Here is a 14,783-nt window from a genome sequence, read left to right as displayed (position 1 = left end):
TGAAAAAAAAAAAAAGTTAGCTAACTTGGGTTGGATTATCTGTTGCAGCTGTGGCTGTCACAAGGTCAGAGGCTGCCTCTATGCTGTGTGAGTGTGTGTGCCTGTGCAGTCGGTTTAATTTTTATCTCCTTTTTATCACCCAGCTTGCAGTACACAGGCAGAAACTGGTCAAAGCAGACTATTTGCAACAAAGGTATAAATGGCAAACATAGTAAAGTAAAAAGTAGATTACTGGTTAAAAAATATACTCAAGTAAAGAGCAGAAGTACAGCTTAAAAAAAAGGGAACATGTAAGGTTCTCATTCCATAAAAAAACTTGGAATGCGTTACTTCCCACCCCTGCATAGCACCTTGGACCTTGCACCAGAAAGATGTTAAATAAATAGGAATCCAATATGTATAAAGATATAATTAGCTACTATTGTTTGATTTGTTAATACCACCAAAGGAAAATAAGATCACTACGCATGCTCAGAGGCTTCTTCTTACATATATGACCATCTTTGACATAGCCTTTATCCAGTGGTGTAATACATTCCTATGTATTGAAGTAAAAGTATTTCACTCTAGTTTTACTCTGGTGTATTTCTGCGTCCTAAGTATTTTTGTTACTTTGTTACTACAAAATAAAATTCAAAGACTTGGTGAATCAGTGGTCCTTGCTTGCAAGTTAGATCACAGGTTAGTCACATAAGGTCAAGTGCAAACAAGTGCTCTCAGAGCCGCAGTTCAGTTTGGATTTCCAGTGACACCCAGGCTGCAGATCAGCAGCCTGGCGTTGCCAGACCCAATTCGCAAAACGCGAATGGTCTGGGCATGGAGTGTACATTTTCTCGATTCCCGAGGGGCAGTATCAACGGCTGTCACTCAAAGTGCCCCTTCACGCAATTGGAAAGACGGAAACACAATCAGAGTAGACGAAACATGTGACGTAGGCTAGCACAACGCCAATGTAAACAGACCAGCAAGCTGCAGCGGAGATGAGCTGTGATGATGTCTGGGAAAGAGTGTTACCGTCTTTGCGGATTTCCTCCTCACTGTGGACTCAGAGTTGGCCGCTTCCCTGACCTGCTCCTCCATGAGAGCAACTAGCGGAGAAACAACAATAGCCACTGGGTTTTCACTGAGTCCCATCTTTTTCCCAATCAACGGAGCCAGTTGGTAAATTAAACTTTTACCAAACCCCATGGGAAGGTCAGCAAACACATCCTTTTTTTCAATAAAAGCTTTCAGTGCAGCCATTTGCTCTGCTTTTAAAGAAAATATACATTCCAGTTCGTTCAACACATTTACCATCGCAGTTTCAAAATCAGTAGCCATGTTGGTTGTTTACGAATTGCATTCACTCCGCTCCTTGTCCCTCCTATTCCGATGACGTGATTTCAAATACACGCTCCAAAGAAATAAACAGTTGTGATTGGCCCGGTAAGCTTTAACAGATGCCAGAATGTGCCTTTATGATTGCATGGCCAGACTGATCCGGGGAGCGAAATAGAATATGAGCTTGCGAGATTAGGATGGTTTCACCAGGCTAGCAGATCAGATTAGGTGCTACATGCTAGTGACTACATTCCACTGGACGAGAAGACTGACTTCATGATGGCAGCAGAAAATGGTGTCCCACAGCAGACAGGGCAAATAATGATTCAAGGAGATGAGGCTCTGTGTCAGGTAACTGCGTGGTGACTGCAGTGTGTTAGCCCTTGATAGTCAAAGGTTTTCTTTAAATCCTTCAAGCTGTGAAGAAAAATCCGTTTTTCTTTAAGTGTTACGTACGCTCCATTTTAAAGGTAGTGTACGTTAAAAAGAAATAAACTTAATAATTCTCAGAATTCTGACTGCTTGCTTTTTATAACCAGCATTTATTTGTACTTTTACTTTCAATACTTAATTACCTTTCAGGGTTCGACATAACCCATGGCCCGATGGCCCGGGGCCAATCAAAAAGTATGTCGGGAAAGTTGACTGACAGGTCACAGGCCCGCTCAGGCCAGTGACGCTGTAAGGCTTTTTTTGTCAGGGGAACAACTCCAGCGGATTTTTATCCCACTTTTCTTGAGCCTTCAGTGGATTTATTGGGCTTTTTGGCCAAAGGTGCCCTCACCTTTGCTCATGCAATGAAACACTGGAGGAGGGGGAAACGTGCTGGTGCGCTTGTACGTCTCTGCCAACGCGGACACCGCACACCGTTGCCATGCAGGTATATTTCTCTCCAACGTTTGCTGGCCAGTAAACTGGATGAACTTCAGCTACAGATGATGAAAAACGGAGACTTTTCTACACCTGCAGTTTTGTGCTTCACAGAGACGTGGCTGTGTGGATCGATACCGGACTCTGTGCTGCAGCTGGCAGGCTTCCAACTTTTGAGCGGATCGTAACATGAAACTCTCCGGCAAAACTAAAGGTGGAGGTATCTGTTTTTACACTAACAGTGGCTGGTGCAATGACATGACAGTGATCCAGCAGCACTGCTCTCCTGATCTGGAATCTTTTTTCATCAACTGCAAACCTTTTTACTCCCCCCGTGAGTTTGGTTCATTCATTCTGGTCGGTGTTTACATCCCACTGCAGGCCAACGTGCAGGAGGTAGGCTACAGCGCACGCTCGCCGACCAGATAAGCTACTGTGTGTGGAGCGGACTCCTAAGTTATTGTCCTTGGCGACTTTAACAAAGGTAACCTCACCCATGAACTCCCCAAATACAAACAGTATATAAAATGTCCGACCAGAGAGAAGAATATCCTGGATCACTGTTACACAACTGTTAACAATGCCTATCACGCCGTCCCCCGCGCTGCACTGGGCCACTCTGACCACAACACCGTCCACCTGATTCCCTCATACAGGCTTAAGTTAAAGCTCTGTAAACCTGTTGTGAGGTCATCTAAGAAGTGGATGAGTACACAGAGGCTGTGACATCATACATCAGCTTCTGCGAGGACTGCTGTATATACCATCACGCACTACGATGAGGTATAATGGAGTTAAATGAAATGAAGTTAAATTAAATTAAGTTTTATATTCATTTTCTCTCTCTCTCTCTCTCTCTCTCTCTCTCTCTCTCTCTCTCTCTTTTACTTGGGCCAGTAAGAATATACAAGGGGCCAGTAAAACTCTGAACTACTGGCCCGGGGGGCCAGTGGGGAAAAAATGTTGTGTTGAACACTGCATTTAATATAGTACATTACTTTTGATACTGAAGTACAGTAGATATCAGATACTTTAAACTTTTACTCAAGTAATATTCTAATAGATGATAGAACTTCTTCTTAGGTCATTTTTTGGTCAGATATCTGTACTTTTACTCAAGTGTGGCTTTCCGGTACTTCTTTCACCACTGTCTTTATCACCACCTACTGGCTAGGTGAGCATAAGTGAGGATGAAAATATTTTGTCAAATGACAGTCGTGTAGATTTTTTTTTTTTTTCTTAAACTGTAGGAGAAAAAAAATTATCTGTATACATGTAGACAGGGCCCTAAAAGAGTGCAATTTAAAGCGTGATTGTAAAAATGACACAGAATTATTTAACATCTAACTTCATCAAGCAGGCTGTTTGTTATTCTTGGTGCCCAGGGACATACATAGATTATCATGCATACAGACACATATATACATACAGTATTTCTAAACAATAATACTAATAGTAATGGTAATAACAACAATAATAATAATAATATTAATAATAATAACAATAATAAGCTTATGTGTATCCTTACGTAGCAGCTTGTGCTCGCACCAGAACCCCTCCAGCACAGCGACTATGTCTGCGTGGAGAGTCGGATGCCATTTTGTCTGCTGGTTTGCTTCTGAAAAGAACCACAAAGACATTTTAAGTTGACAGCAGTATACAACTTTGAATTCTTTAAGCAGTTACCATGTGGATGTCAGAAAGCAGTTACTTCACATGAATTTTTTTTTTTTTAAGTCTAAAAAATGCACACCAAAAAAAGGTGAAAAATAGCCATCTCAATTTCACATAGCCCAAACTAATGTCTTCAGACTCCTTGTTTTGACTGACCAAAAATAAAAGTTTTCAAATTACAATGATCTGAAACAGAAAAAAGCAAGCCCTTACACTTGAGAAGCTGGAAACAGACAATGTTTGCAATTTTTGGTGGTATATGACTACCATTGTTACCAGACATCAAGCTAAAATAATCCAGTGTTATTATACTATATGATAAATATATGTTAATATGCTAATATTATATGATAAATAAAACATCAAGTGCAGATGGGATACGAATATTGTAAGTGTTGTTTTGTCCAGTGGTATCAAACTGTACCTTAACTGTGTATGCTTTACTTGAGTGGGCATACGTGAGTATAAACCTAAAGGTAGACTAACACATCCCTGTTTAGTTTCAGAGGACTGTAGGCCTAAGTCATATGTTGTGGATATCTTTGGGCCTGTGCTTTACAGCCAAGCCAAACAACAACAAACTGAGCATTAGTGGCTTATTGAAAAAGTAGAAGGCAGAATGTGACCTTCCAAATTTTAGTGGTTTTCTCAAGAAACCTTGCTCAAGACCAGATGTGTCTGTCCAGTCTGTCCAATGTGTCTGGATCTCAGAACCTCCTGCAGTAATAGATTTGTAGACCTCAACGCTCTCATTGGGGTGTGAGGCTGTAAAAGCTCAGTCAAATAAGATGGTGCCAGGCCATTAAGACTCTTAAAAACAAGCATTAAAATTTTAAACTGGACCCTGAAAAGGACTGGAAGCCAGTGTAAGGAGGCCAGTACAGATGTGATGTGATCACGCCGTTTCTTTCCTGTTAACAGGCGGGCTGCTGCATTTTGAACCGCCTGCAAATGGCGCAGTGATGACTGGTCGAGTCCAACATACAAAGAATTACAATAATCTAGACGCAAAGAGATGAAGGCATGAATTACTCACTCAAAATCATGTGGAGGGAGGTAGGCCTTCACCTTACTCAGGAGTCTCAATTGAAAGAAGCTTGTCTTAACAACTGAACTAATATGTTTATCCAGTTTAAAGGCAGAATCAAAAATCATACCAAGGTTCTTCACAGTGGAGTGACAATAGGATGCTAATGAACCAATGGCACCATCATAGCTATCTAAAAAAAATGGATTGTCTAAATAGAATGATTTCAGTTTTATTTATGTTCAGGTTAAGAAAGTTCAACTCCATCCATGATTGAACATCTTTAAGACAGTTCAGCAGAGCCTGAATAGAGGCCTCACTGTTTGTTTTTATGGGCAGATAGATCTGTAGATCAAAAACAATGAAAGAAGATATTGTACTTTTTAAAAATTGACCCCAAGGGAGGCATACACGATGAGAATAAAACAGGGCCCAGGATGGAGCCTTGCGGTACCCCACAACTAAGCAGGGATGCAGCTGAATAATACTGGCCGAGATGGACAGAGAAACTTCTATTCGATAGGTAAGACCGGAACCATTTAAGAGCTGTACCTTAAATGCCTACACACGAGTTAAGACGTGACAGGACAATGTTGTGGTTGACAGATCCAAAAGGACCAGGACAGCAGAGTCGCCAGAATCAACAGTTCAAAGCAGGTCATTAAAAACTCTTAAAAGGGCGGTTTCTGTGCTATGTCATGATTTAAAACCAGACTGGAATTTCTCTGAGATACCATTTAAATCAATATGTGATTGCAACCATAAAAGTCTCTTCAGTTTGTGTTAACCACAGACTCTATTTCAGGCATCTGACCAAAAACCCATTCAAAAAACCTACAGTGTTTCCCATACATTGACGAGACTATGGCAGTGTCCAAAAAACAGCCAGATATAAAATGCCTCTGGTAAACGAACGTCACTCTGTAGCGCACCGGCTGGAGCGCCTACTCAGAATTCTTTGACTCCCCCCTCCCCAGCCTCACCACAGATATTGCTCTCCTAGCGCTAGCGTGAGCTTGAGTTGATAGAGCAGAACGCATTTTTAAGCAGAATACTGAGGAATACTGACATCCGCTTCATTAAGAATTCTTGGAAACACCTGGAAAACATCAGTAGAGAATTTTGTGGCTGTATTTAAGACAACTCTTAGCCTGCATGGCAACACACAGCACCATTGAAGTAAGCTCTGAAAACTTTTTCTTTCTCATTTGGCTCATGGTAGTTACTTTCCATTCCAGGTCAAAACTAGTCTCCGCAACAGGCTGTACGGAGAACATCTAGCTGCCTGCCTGCCGGATGTCCACTGGATCCGTTGCGCATGCAATTCGGCCACGGCGCAGACTTGCTCCGTCCTGTGCCGGGCAGCTAATTTTTTTTTTCCTACTATGGTGAAGGCATGGCTCACCCTACTCTCCCTCTGACTGGCTAGTAGCCATTGCCTTTTTTGCCTGGATTGGTTATGTTTAGGCACGAGAAATGAGATTGGTTAGGGTAAGAATGTCAGGGTAAGTCAATCGGAGGCAGAGTAAGGCAGAGTAGGGCAGGTCTTGCCGGGCGTCAATGTCCACTGGAACTATAGCGACACACAGGCGAGCGGCTGGAACTGCCAGATCGCGAGATCATAATGTCACCTCGTGTTTGACTTCAGGCCTGGGGCCACCAACTTTGACGTCATGTTAATGTAGCGATGTGAAATTTTTTCATGGGTGTTTTAATTTTGAAAATTGACCAGATACTCTCATCTTTTCTGTGCCTGACTTCCTGTTTGACTCATTTGGTCTGTGCAAACTGACGTGCCGTCGCGCGGCGTCTGTCAAAAATAGACCCGGCGCGCATTTTCAGTGGAGTGGAGCACCGAGTCGCTTCTAGGCCGCGGCTAGGACGCGCCGCAGTGCGGCAATTCTGAAGCAGCTTACATTGACTTGAATGGCCGGGATTAGCTACAGCACCCGCACCTCAGCCGGATCGCGCATGCGATGGATCCAGTGGGTTGCCATAAATAGGGCTGTCCCAGAGGCATTCAACTACCAGAGGGCTTTTGAAATCTTCTTTTTGAAGTTGCGTAAAATCAAATGCTCTGATTCAGGGTGCTGTACTTGCAAATCGTGAGGGAGGGAGGGAAGGAGGAAAGCAGTAATTTGTGTCTGTTTGTGTGTAATTAATTTGAGTCTTACATTTTGTTTTCTTTTCGTATTTTGTATTGTTTTGCGTATCTGTAACTGTGTTTGTGAGTGTGAGAGAGAGTAGGGTAGGCTGGACGATTATGGCAAAAATAATAATCACGATTATTTTGATTGATACTGAAATCACGATTAATAAACACGATTATTCATTGATTTCAAAACTCCACCAAAACTCAACTTTAATTATAACTTAAAATAACAGCCAGAAATAAATTAGTAACAAGTAAAAAAAAATAATAATAGTAAATTAAAATAATAATAGCAATAAAAACAATAAATAAAAATAAATACTAGGGCTGACCCAAGTTCGATAGCACGGGATTCGATTGTGAAAAAAAAAATCGAATATTCTGCCTTTTTTTCCTCCCATTTTTTTGGGGGGGACCTTGAACGCAACACCATCTCCGACAAGGAAATAGAAAGCCCAACGTGCAATGAATGGAGACCTATTATCCTGCTTGAACACAGACAGCTAAATTCTTTCAACAATGTGACTCAAATAACGATAAAATATTTTTTATTGATGTACAATAATATGCTGATGGTGACATTTTCCACCAGTCTGGTGTAAGTGACACATGCTGCTCTGAGTCGCGCATCTGTCTGCTTGCGCTGCAGTGCGCACCGAGGGTTTTAATTTTTAGTGTTAAATCAAAAGTTAAACACTACTTATCAGCAACCAGAAGTGTTTTTTCGTTTATGAATATTTTTATCTTAATTCTAGGGTTGCAAGAAACTACCTTTTCGCCATAATTTTTAAGTTATTAACTTTTTTGGAATTTTTTTTTTCCCGCTCGTGTTGCCTTGGGGGGCAGACACGACAGCATGACAATGACAAATGACTGAAGTTGTCCTACCTTTCTTCTCAACCAAAGGCTGCCTTTCTGCCATGTTCTTAATCGCTCGCTCCACATATTATTGATCCACACACGTCACACGCTTGCTGCTGCTGCATACAACACAGGTGCATTCACTTACATACACGCCGCGCGGCGCATTAATCGTTTTTCTTCGATTATAATGTTTTTATGATCGTGAGAAGCCAAAATCGAAATCATGATTAAAATTCGATTAATCGTCCTGCCCTAAGAGAGAGAGAGTTTTAAAATAATATTTTGTCTGCACATGATTTAAAATAATAAAATAGCCCTTCAGAGGCAGATCAGTACGTTAGTCATTTTTCTTTTGATTACTGAAATGTTTAACCACTAATCCTGAGCCGTATTTTAAGTGTAACCCTTCACCATAACATACCACTGATGTTTTTATCAGTAAAAATAAAACATTTTTCACACATTAAAAGCACAAAGATGTTGAAATCTAGGCATGTTCTGCCATCATAACTTGGCTCTCAGAATTCGCCAGACTGATGCCTTTAAATCAAATATATACAACATTTTCTCCCAGGGGAGCATGCCCCCAGAACCCCCAACAGGGTTCTTATAGATTTACGATGTTTATTGTCATTCCAGTTATAGAAGTACAATTTTGTAAGACGTTTTCGCTTAAAAGCTCCATTATAGAACAACAATAAATAGTAGACCTAACTATAGTGGGGTTTCCATCCACCTATTTTTATTCGCATTTTAAAAAATTGCAAGAAAAAAAAACTTGGATGGAAATGCCAGAAATTCGAAAAAGGGCCAAAAATTCGCAAAAAAAGTTTTTACACTTGGAGGGGGTGGATTTGTCAGCGTATCGATAAAAGGAAAATGCGACTTTTTGCTATGGAAACAGGTTTAGCGAATAAACGATGACGTACCGGCACACAGATCCTCAAATGTGGCCCTTGACATACGGAAATGTTTCAGCCAGAGTTCGTGAGTGAAATGCTGCTGGACAACTACTTCCCAAAAGTCCTTCACACGCCTACATTCCCATACATATGGAGAACAACGCAGTGGTCTCCTTCCAGCTGTTTCCGATGGTACTCTTAACATTAAACTTCTTCTTTGTCGTCTCTTCAAGATGGTTAGGTGCGCTGTGAACGCTCACAAAATGCTAACCAGAGTTCTCCCAAGAGCCAACAGGTTTATCAGGAATCTGTCCATGATCAGTTGTTGAGTGTCAGTTAAGTGTGTTGTTGTTTACAGTGGGCATAAGACGCTCTCTTATGACGTCATCTCATGGCGCACTCTTCTTCTACGGGGGTGTTTTTATTTCGTTCATTTTTCACGAGAAGCGTCACCTACTGCTCTTCCTGTTGACTCCCAATAATCGCAAAACACCCTTAGTATCAGGGTCTGGAGCTCAGACATCCAGGGGAGCTCAAAGTATAACAGTTGCTTCTTGGTGTGGATGTATGATATTGGATTTTTTGCCGATATCCAATATGCAAATATGTAACAACTCATTTGACCGATAACAGATACTGATATCGATATATCAACTTTTTTTCCCTACTTTAGTTTAGTGACCATCAAGTCTCTTCTGTAGTTGAATTAACATCATATTATTCATGCATACTCTTCCCATGATAGCCCACCAGCAGATGGCAGATTGTTAGAGTTTATTTTTAAGCCAATATTTGCTAATACTGATGATGTGCCGACATTATCATGCATCCCTACTAGGGCTGTGCGATATGACGATATATATCGTATGACGTTTCATATTTTGTTCTATCATTTATAACGTTGTGACGCAAATTACACTTTTTACGGCAATATTTTTCATCATTTGGAGACCAATTGTTTTGCACGGGTCATAAATTACTCTTCTTGGCTTTTTAATTCGCAAAGCTTTTACAGCACTTACAGTAACATAACGAGTTTATATAACTCCACCGCTGTCTGTCTCTGCTGCGCTGCACAGGGCCGCCCCACGCCGCTGAGAAAAAGCAGACAAGCGAGACGGTGACAATAAATGACAGTAAAACCCATATTCAGACCAAATCAGGTGGTGTGGAGTACAGCCTCAGTGTTGAGCAGAGGTGTGTGGGGGTGTGGGCATGTTTGAGCTTTAGAACATAACCGCTGTGAAACAATCAGAAAATAAAGTTTAATTGATCTGATTCACCAGCTTTCTTGCTACCAGCACTCCCTCTCTTCACTCAATCTCTAGATTGCTCGACCACAGCTGCTTGCTCTCTCTCTCTCTTTTTCTCTCGTCTTCTTTAAAATGAGTTGGTTGCCTGACTCATCGTAAAGTTATCAAACAAGGAGAAATGTTTAGAGTTTAAGGCTCTGATCAGTCTGATCTCCGTCACACCTCTGAATCCGGAACACCTGCGTGCTACGTAAAAGCACACACAGAGGAACATTTATGCTGTTTTTATTCATTGGATTAAAATGTGCTTTATCGTGATATGTATCGTTATCGGGATATGAAATGACCTATTTTGTGATATGACATTTTGGTCATATGGCCCAGCCCTAATCCCTACTCTTTAGTATTAAAAGGACGCAATTGAATTGTTTCAACATATGATTAAGTTGCCTCCCAGTAACGACTATTGCAGTATTCCAGGTAGGTCAGATGGTGAGGAGGAGACCTCTGAGCTGATTCTGAACATGCTGGAATTCTATTTCACAGCTAACCTGAGAGCATCTCAAGGTACCCCTGTAAGCTCGAGGATGTGAATAGGGAAAAAGTCTGCTGCCAACATGAACTCAACACAGTTGATAATGGAAGAATGCAGACAATGGAAATAGTCAATAGTCAACCAAATCAAAACTTTAGGGATATACAGCTGTGTGCCATAAGAATGCGAGAGTAGGTAACATAACTGATTATGATAACTCCTCATATTTACATAGCTACCCCTACCTTTGCTTCCATAAAAACTGCCCTGCCAAAAATCAACTGATGTTGCTGATCTCTCATTCAGATCATGATCCACTAACAGCCACTTGGTAAAGCAATTGTCATTTGTTTCAGTGGATTTTATTAATTTGCCAAGTAACTGTATAACATATCGGGGTTGAAGTCCACTAAACAGTGTATGTTAACACTGTGAAGATGTCAATATCCCACTGGTCTAGAGCTTATGAAGCTATGTCAATAGAGGAGACGAGACTTCATGCAGTCAACAGTGTTTCCATGCAGGAACTGAGAGATGAGCTCCTGTACTATGGCACACTGAGAAGCTTGGCTCTCTTTGCCTTGGTTAAATATCCTCAACATTCATTCAGCTAGCTTGAAGCACTAGCAAGGAGCGGGTCAATACGGGCAACACATGTGACAACTGCCAAGTCCACACAATACAGCTACTGGCTAACGCTAAAGTTATACTGGTAGATAAGGACCCCGCAGCTAACTTTGCTAGCATTAGCATTAACGCTAACTGTTAACACGTCCCTGTAGTGATAACACGACACAGCTGAAGCCTTAAAGCAGGAGATGCATTTGTTATGTTTCAGTAAGACAGATATAGTTACGAACCGGTGAGCAGAACGCTGACTTGCTTATGGATCCGTATGTTGCTTTGAAGAGCTCTTTCAACAACGTCAAAACAGACTAGAATTGCGGAACTATGTCGTGGAAATGGAAGCCAATCAGAACACAGAATTATTTTTCGATGATCCAATTAGCCAATCGTAAGGGAGGGGCTTATGATGCGTCACATGTTAGAAAAACATTCGACGAAATAAAACATATTAAGTTTGTTATTCTAAATGATACATTTTAAATCAAAAACAGAAATTCCCTGAGTTACTTCCTGAATTTTTATCTTTTCTCCTACAATTTAAGGCTCTTCTCAAATCACTCAGTTTATTAAAGAACAAGTTTATCTGCCAAAAAGACACATGAGCACACAAAATGTTTTCCTGGGTTTTGGTTTATAGTCTCATCTTCAGGGGGTATTCCAGAAAGCGGGTTTAGTGAAAACTCTGAGTATGTTAACCCTGAAATGAGGGAAATTCTGGGTTTTCAGTTCCAGAAAGAGAGGTAAGTCAAACTCAGAGTCAATCACCATGGCAACTGACTCTGTGAACCTAACCTGCTCGCTGGCAGGTTTTCTTTAAGAAACCCTGAGTTCACCCTGTCTCCTCCCTACAGCCGAACCTGAAGCAAGCTGACAGACATGGGTTGTCCATATGTAGGAAATCCCATCGATATCGAGGCATAATTAATTCGCAATGCCTTACACTGGGAGAGGATCTTCAGACCCCGTTTAGATGTGCTGTCATTCCCCAATGAACACCTGTTTGAACCGTACCATTTTTCATTAGACTCAATCATTTATTGGCCACACATATCATATCTGACACACCACGGATGTGCGCTCACATCAGAGCAAATTTCAAATGACTTTCAAATAAGTCATCAACCATCTTGTACTAGATTTATGGAGGGACTTCTACCCATCAGGCCGTGACTATACTTTCTATTTACATCGCATGATGCGTATTCAAGAATAGATTATTTTTTTGTGTTAAAGAGAGATCATCATAGAATACGTGGTTGTGATACTGGATGTATTGACCTATCCAATCATGCCCCCCTCTCCTGCACTGTGGATATTAAGGATAACCCCGGTAGAACTCTGTGGAGGTTGAACACTAATATCCTGAATAATCCAAGATTCAAAACTCAAATGAGAGAGGAAATAAAAAGGTTTCTAGAAGAAAATGATAAGGGAGAGGTTGACTCAGCTATAGTGTGGGATACTTTAAAAGCTGCTATTAGAGGGAGAATCATATCATTCTGCGCCTATGAAAAGAAACAACAACAGTTAAGATTGATAGACATTAATAAGGAATTGAAAGATCTTGAGACACAACATAAAAGAGAACAAAAACCAGAAACACTGACTAGAATAAAAACAATTAGAAACTAAATAAATATGATATATACACAGGAAATTGAAAAGAAGATGATATTCACAAGGCAAACATACTATGAGTCAGGAGCAAAATCATCAAAAATTTTGACGAGGAAACTACAAAAGCAACGAGCAGACAACACAATATACAAAATAAGAGATACAGATTCTAAAACTATTCAATATAAACAAGATGAAATACAAAGAATATTCAGAAAATATTACAAGGGCTTGTACACACGACCACAGTTAGAAGGTGCTGAACAAATTGACAATTTCTTAAAATCCCTCAATTTACCTGTTATATCTGAGTAACAAAATGAAATATTAACAGCCCCTGTAACCGAGATAGAGTTGAATAGTGCCATTTCCACACTGAAAGTAAACAAATCGCCCGGCCCAGATGGCTTCTCCTCAGAGTGGTACAAGGTCTTTAAAGTCGAGTGAATGCCAATCCTTCTTCATGCTTGCAATACGACATTAGCAGCTGCTAAAATGCCCCCATCTTGGAATGAGGCGGTAATTTCCATTAATCCCAAGGAGGGGAAAAACAAATTAAAATGTAGCTCATATAGACCTATTTTGGTGCTGAATGTTGATTATAAACTTTACTCAACCATTCTCGCCAGAAGACTGGACAAGATTCTTCCCCAGCTTATACATAAGGATCAGACCAGATTTATTTCACAAAGACAGACTCATGATAATATTAGACGATCATTACATATTTTACATCATATCCAACAGAATAATCTTGAAGCTTGTTTAGTTAGGCCCAATCCCAATTCCTATCTTAACCCTCAATCTTAACCCTCAGTCTCAAAAATCCGCTCTCCCGCGAAGTGCTAGTGCTGTCCCGATTCTCAGAGTGTTGAGTTGAGGGTCAAGAATAAGGGCTGTATGGCCCTCACTTTTAAGATTTTCCAGGACCACCCTTGGCAATAAGTGCTATCCCAGAATCCTTTGCGTATCATCCGCCGAGCTCAGCCGAACCCAGCCGAGTACAGACGATTCAGTCAATGCAAGATGGCGGCGACAAGCTTAAGGGAGCAGAGTTATCAATGTGAGTATTTTCCTCGTTAATAGTTGTTTTAAAATTATGATAACCATTGCATTATCTTAGTTTAACGTCATTTTATGGACTATAGACCTCTCTGTAGCGTAACACACATATTATTGGTCACGGGCGACGGCTTGCCTGCCCCGCCGCACGTAACCCCGCTTATTTGGTTGAATATCAACTTATAACCCAAAGAGTGAAACGTTAACGTGGATGGAAGTCACCAGATAACACTTGTGTGACTGTGTAAACAGCCTCACCAGTTCTGCTGGATGTTGACTACAGTATTCATTGTGATAATACTTGCAATACTGCATGAAACTAAACTAATAACTTAACGAATATCTGACAGGTAGCCCAAAAAAATAAAAAATAATAGAAAGTAATGTTGTTATCTCTGTTCCATTTCAGGGCCACCAGACAAAACACAAGCCCTGATTCATTTCAGGGCCACCAATGAAGACAAGTTTACAAAAAGCAAGCAGGCTCCAAAAAAACTATGGGAGTGAGCAATTTGTAACTTGTGAACTGTTCATATTCATCACATAATTCTCAGTCACAACGGCAACTGTTCCCCTAGTGATCAAGCATTCTGTTTCAATATGAAATCAGCACAGCTGCAGACATTGTCGAGTTTGGTAACTGTACATTTGTTTTGGAGCTGCCCCTATACTGTCACTTTTTGGAAAGATTTTGTGGAGTATATTCGTTGCAACATTTATGTTCTGTTTTCACTACTGTACAAAGATGTGCTGTTTGGATTTTATGATGTCAGCATTTCAAAACAAAAACAATTCTGTATCATTAATCTATCTATTATTTTAGCAAAATTCCATATTCATAAGAGTAAATTTTGAAAATATGTAAACAATTTAATTGTTT

The 14,783-nt window shown here is 40.5% G+C and overlaps 1 protein-coding gene across 8 annotated transcripts in view; it reads right to left on the bottom strand.

Annotated features, from left to right (window-relative positions):
• Nucleotides 1–11,585, bottom strand: part of bcas3 (BCAS3 microtubule associated cell migration factor) — an 877,760-nt gene extending 866,175 nt beyond the window's left edge. For all 8 annotated transcript variants that reach the window (XM_078166843.1, XM_078166844.1, XM_078166849.1 and 5 more), the window contains exons 1-2: nt 11,458–11,585; nt 3,719–3,808 (exon numbers count right to left, since the gene is read on the bottom strand). In XM_078166843.1, the coding sequence (XP_078022969.1) occupies nt 3,719–3,789 (71 nt within the window). In that variant the 5' untranslated portion in view covers nt 3,790–3,808; nt 11,458–11,585. The remainder of the gene's footprint in view (nt 1–3,718; nt 3,809–11,457) is intronic.
• Between the last annotated feature and the right edge of the window lie 3,198 nt (nt 11,586–14,783).

This window comes from Epinephelus lanceolatus, chromosome 4 (genome assembly GCF_041903045.1).
Source record: "Epinephelus lanceolatus isolate andai-2023 chromosome 4, ASM4190304v1, whole genome shotgun sequence".
NCBI classification, from domain to species: Eukaryota; Metazoa; Chordata; class Actinopteri; order Perciformes; family Serranidae; genus Epinephelus; species Epinephelus lanceolatus.
The sequence above is the reverse complement of the archived record's forward strand: the minus strand, read 5'-3'. Positions and strand labels throughout refer to the sequence as shown.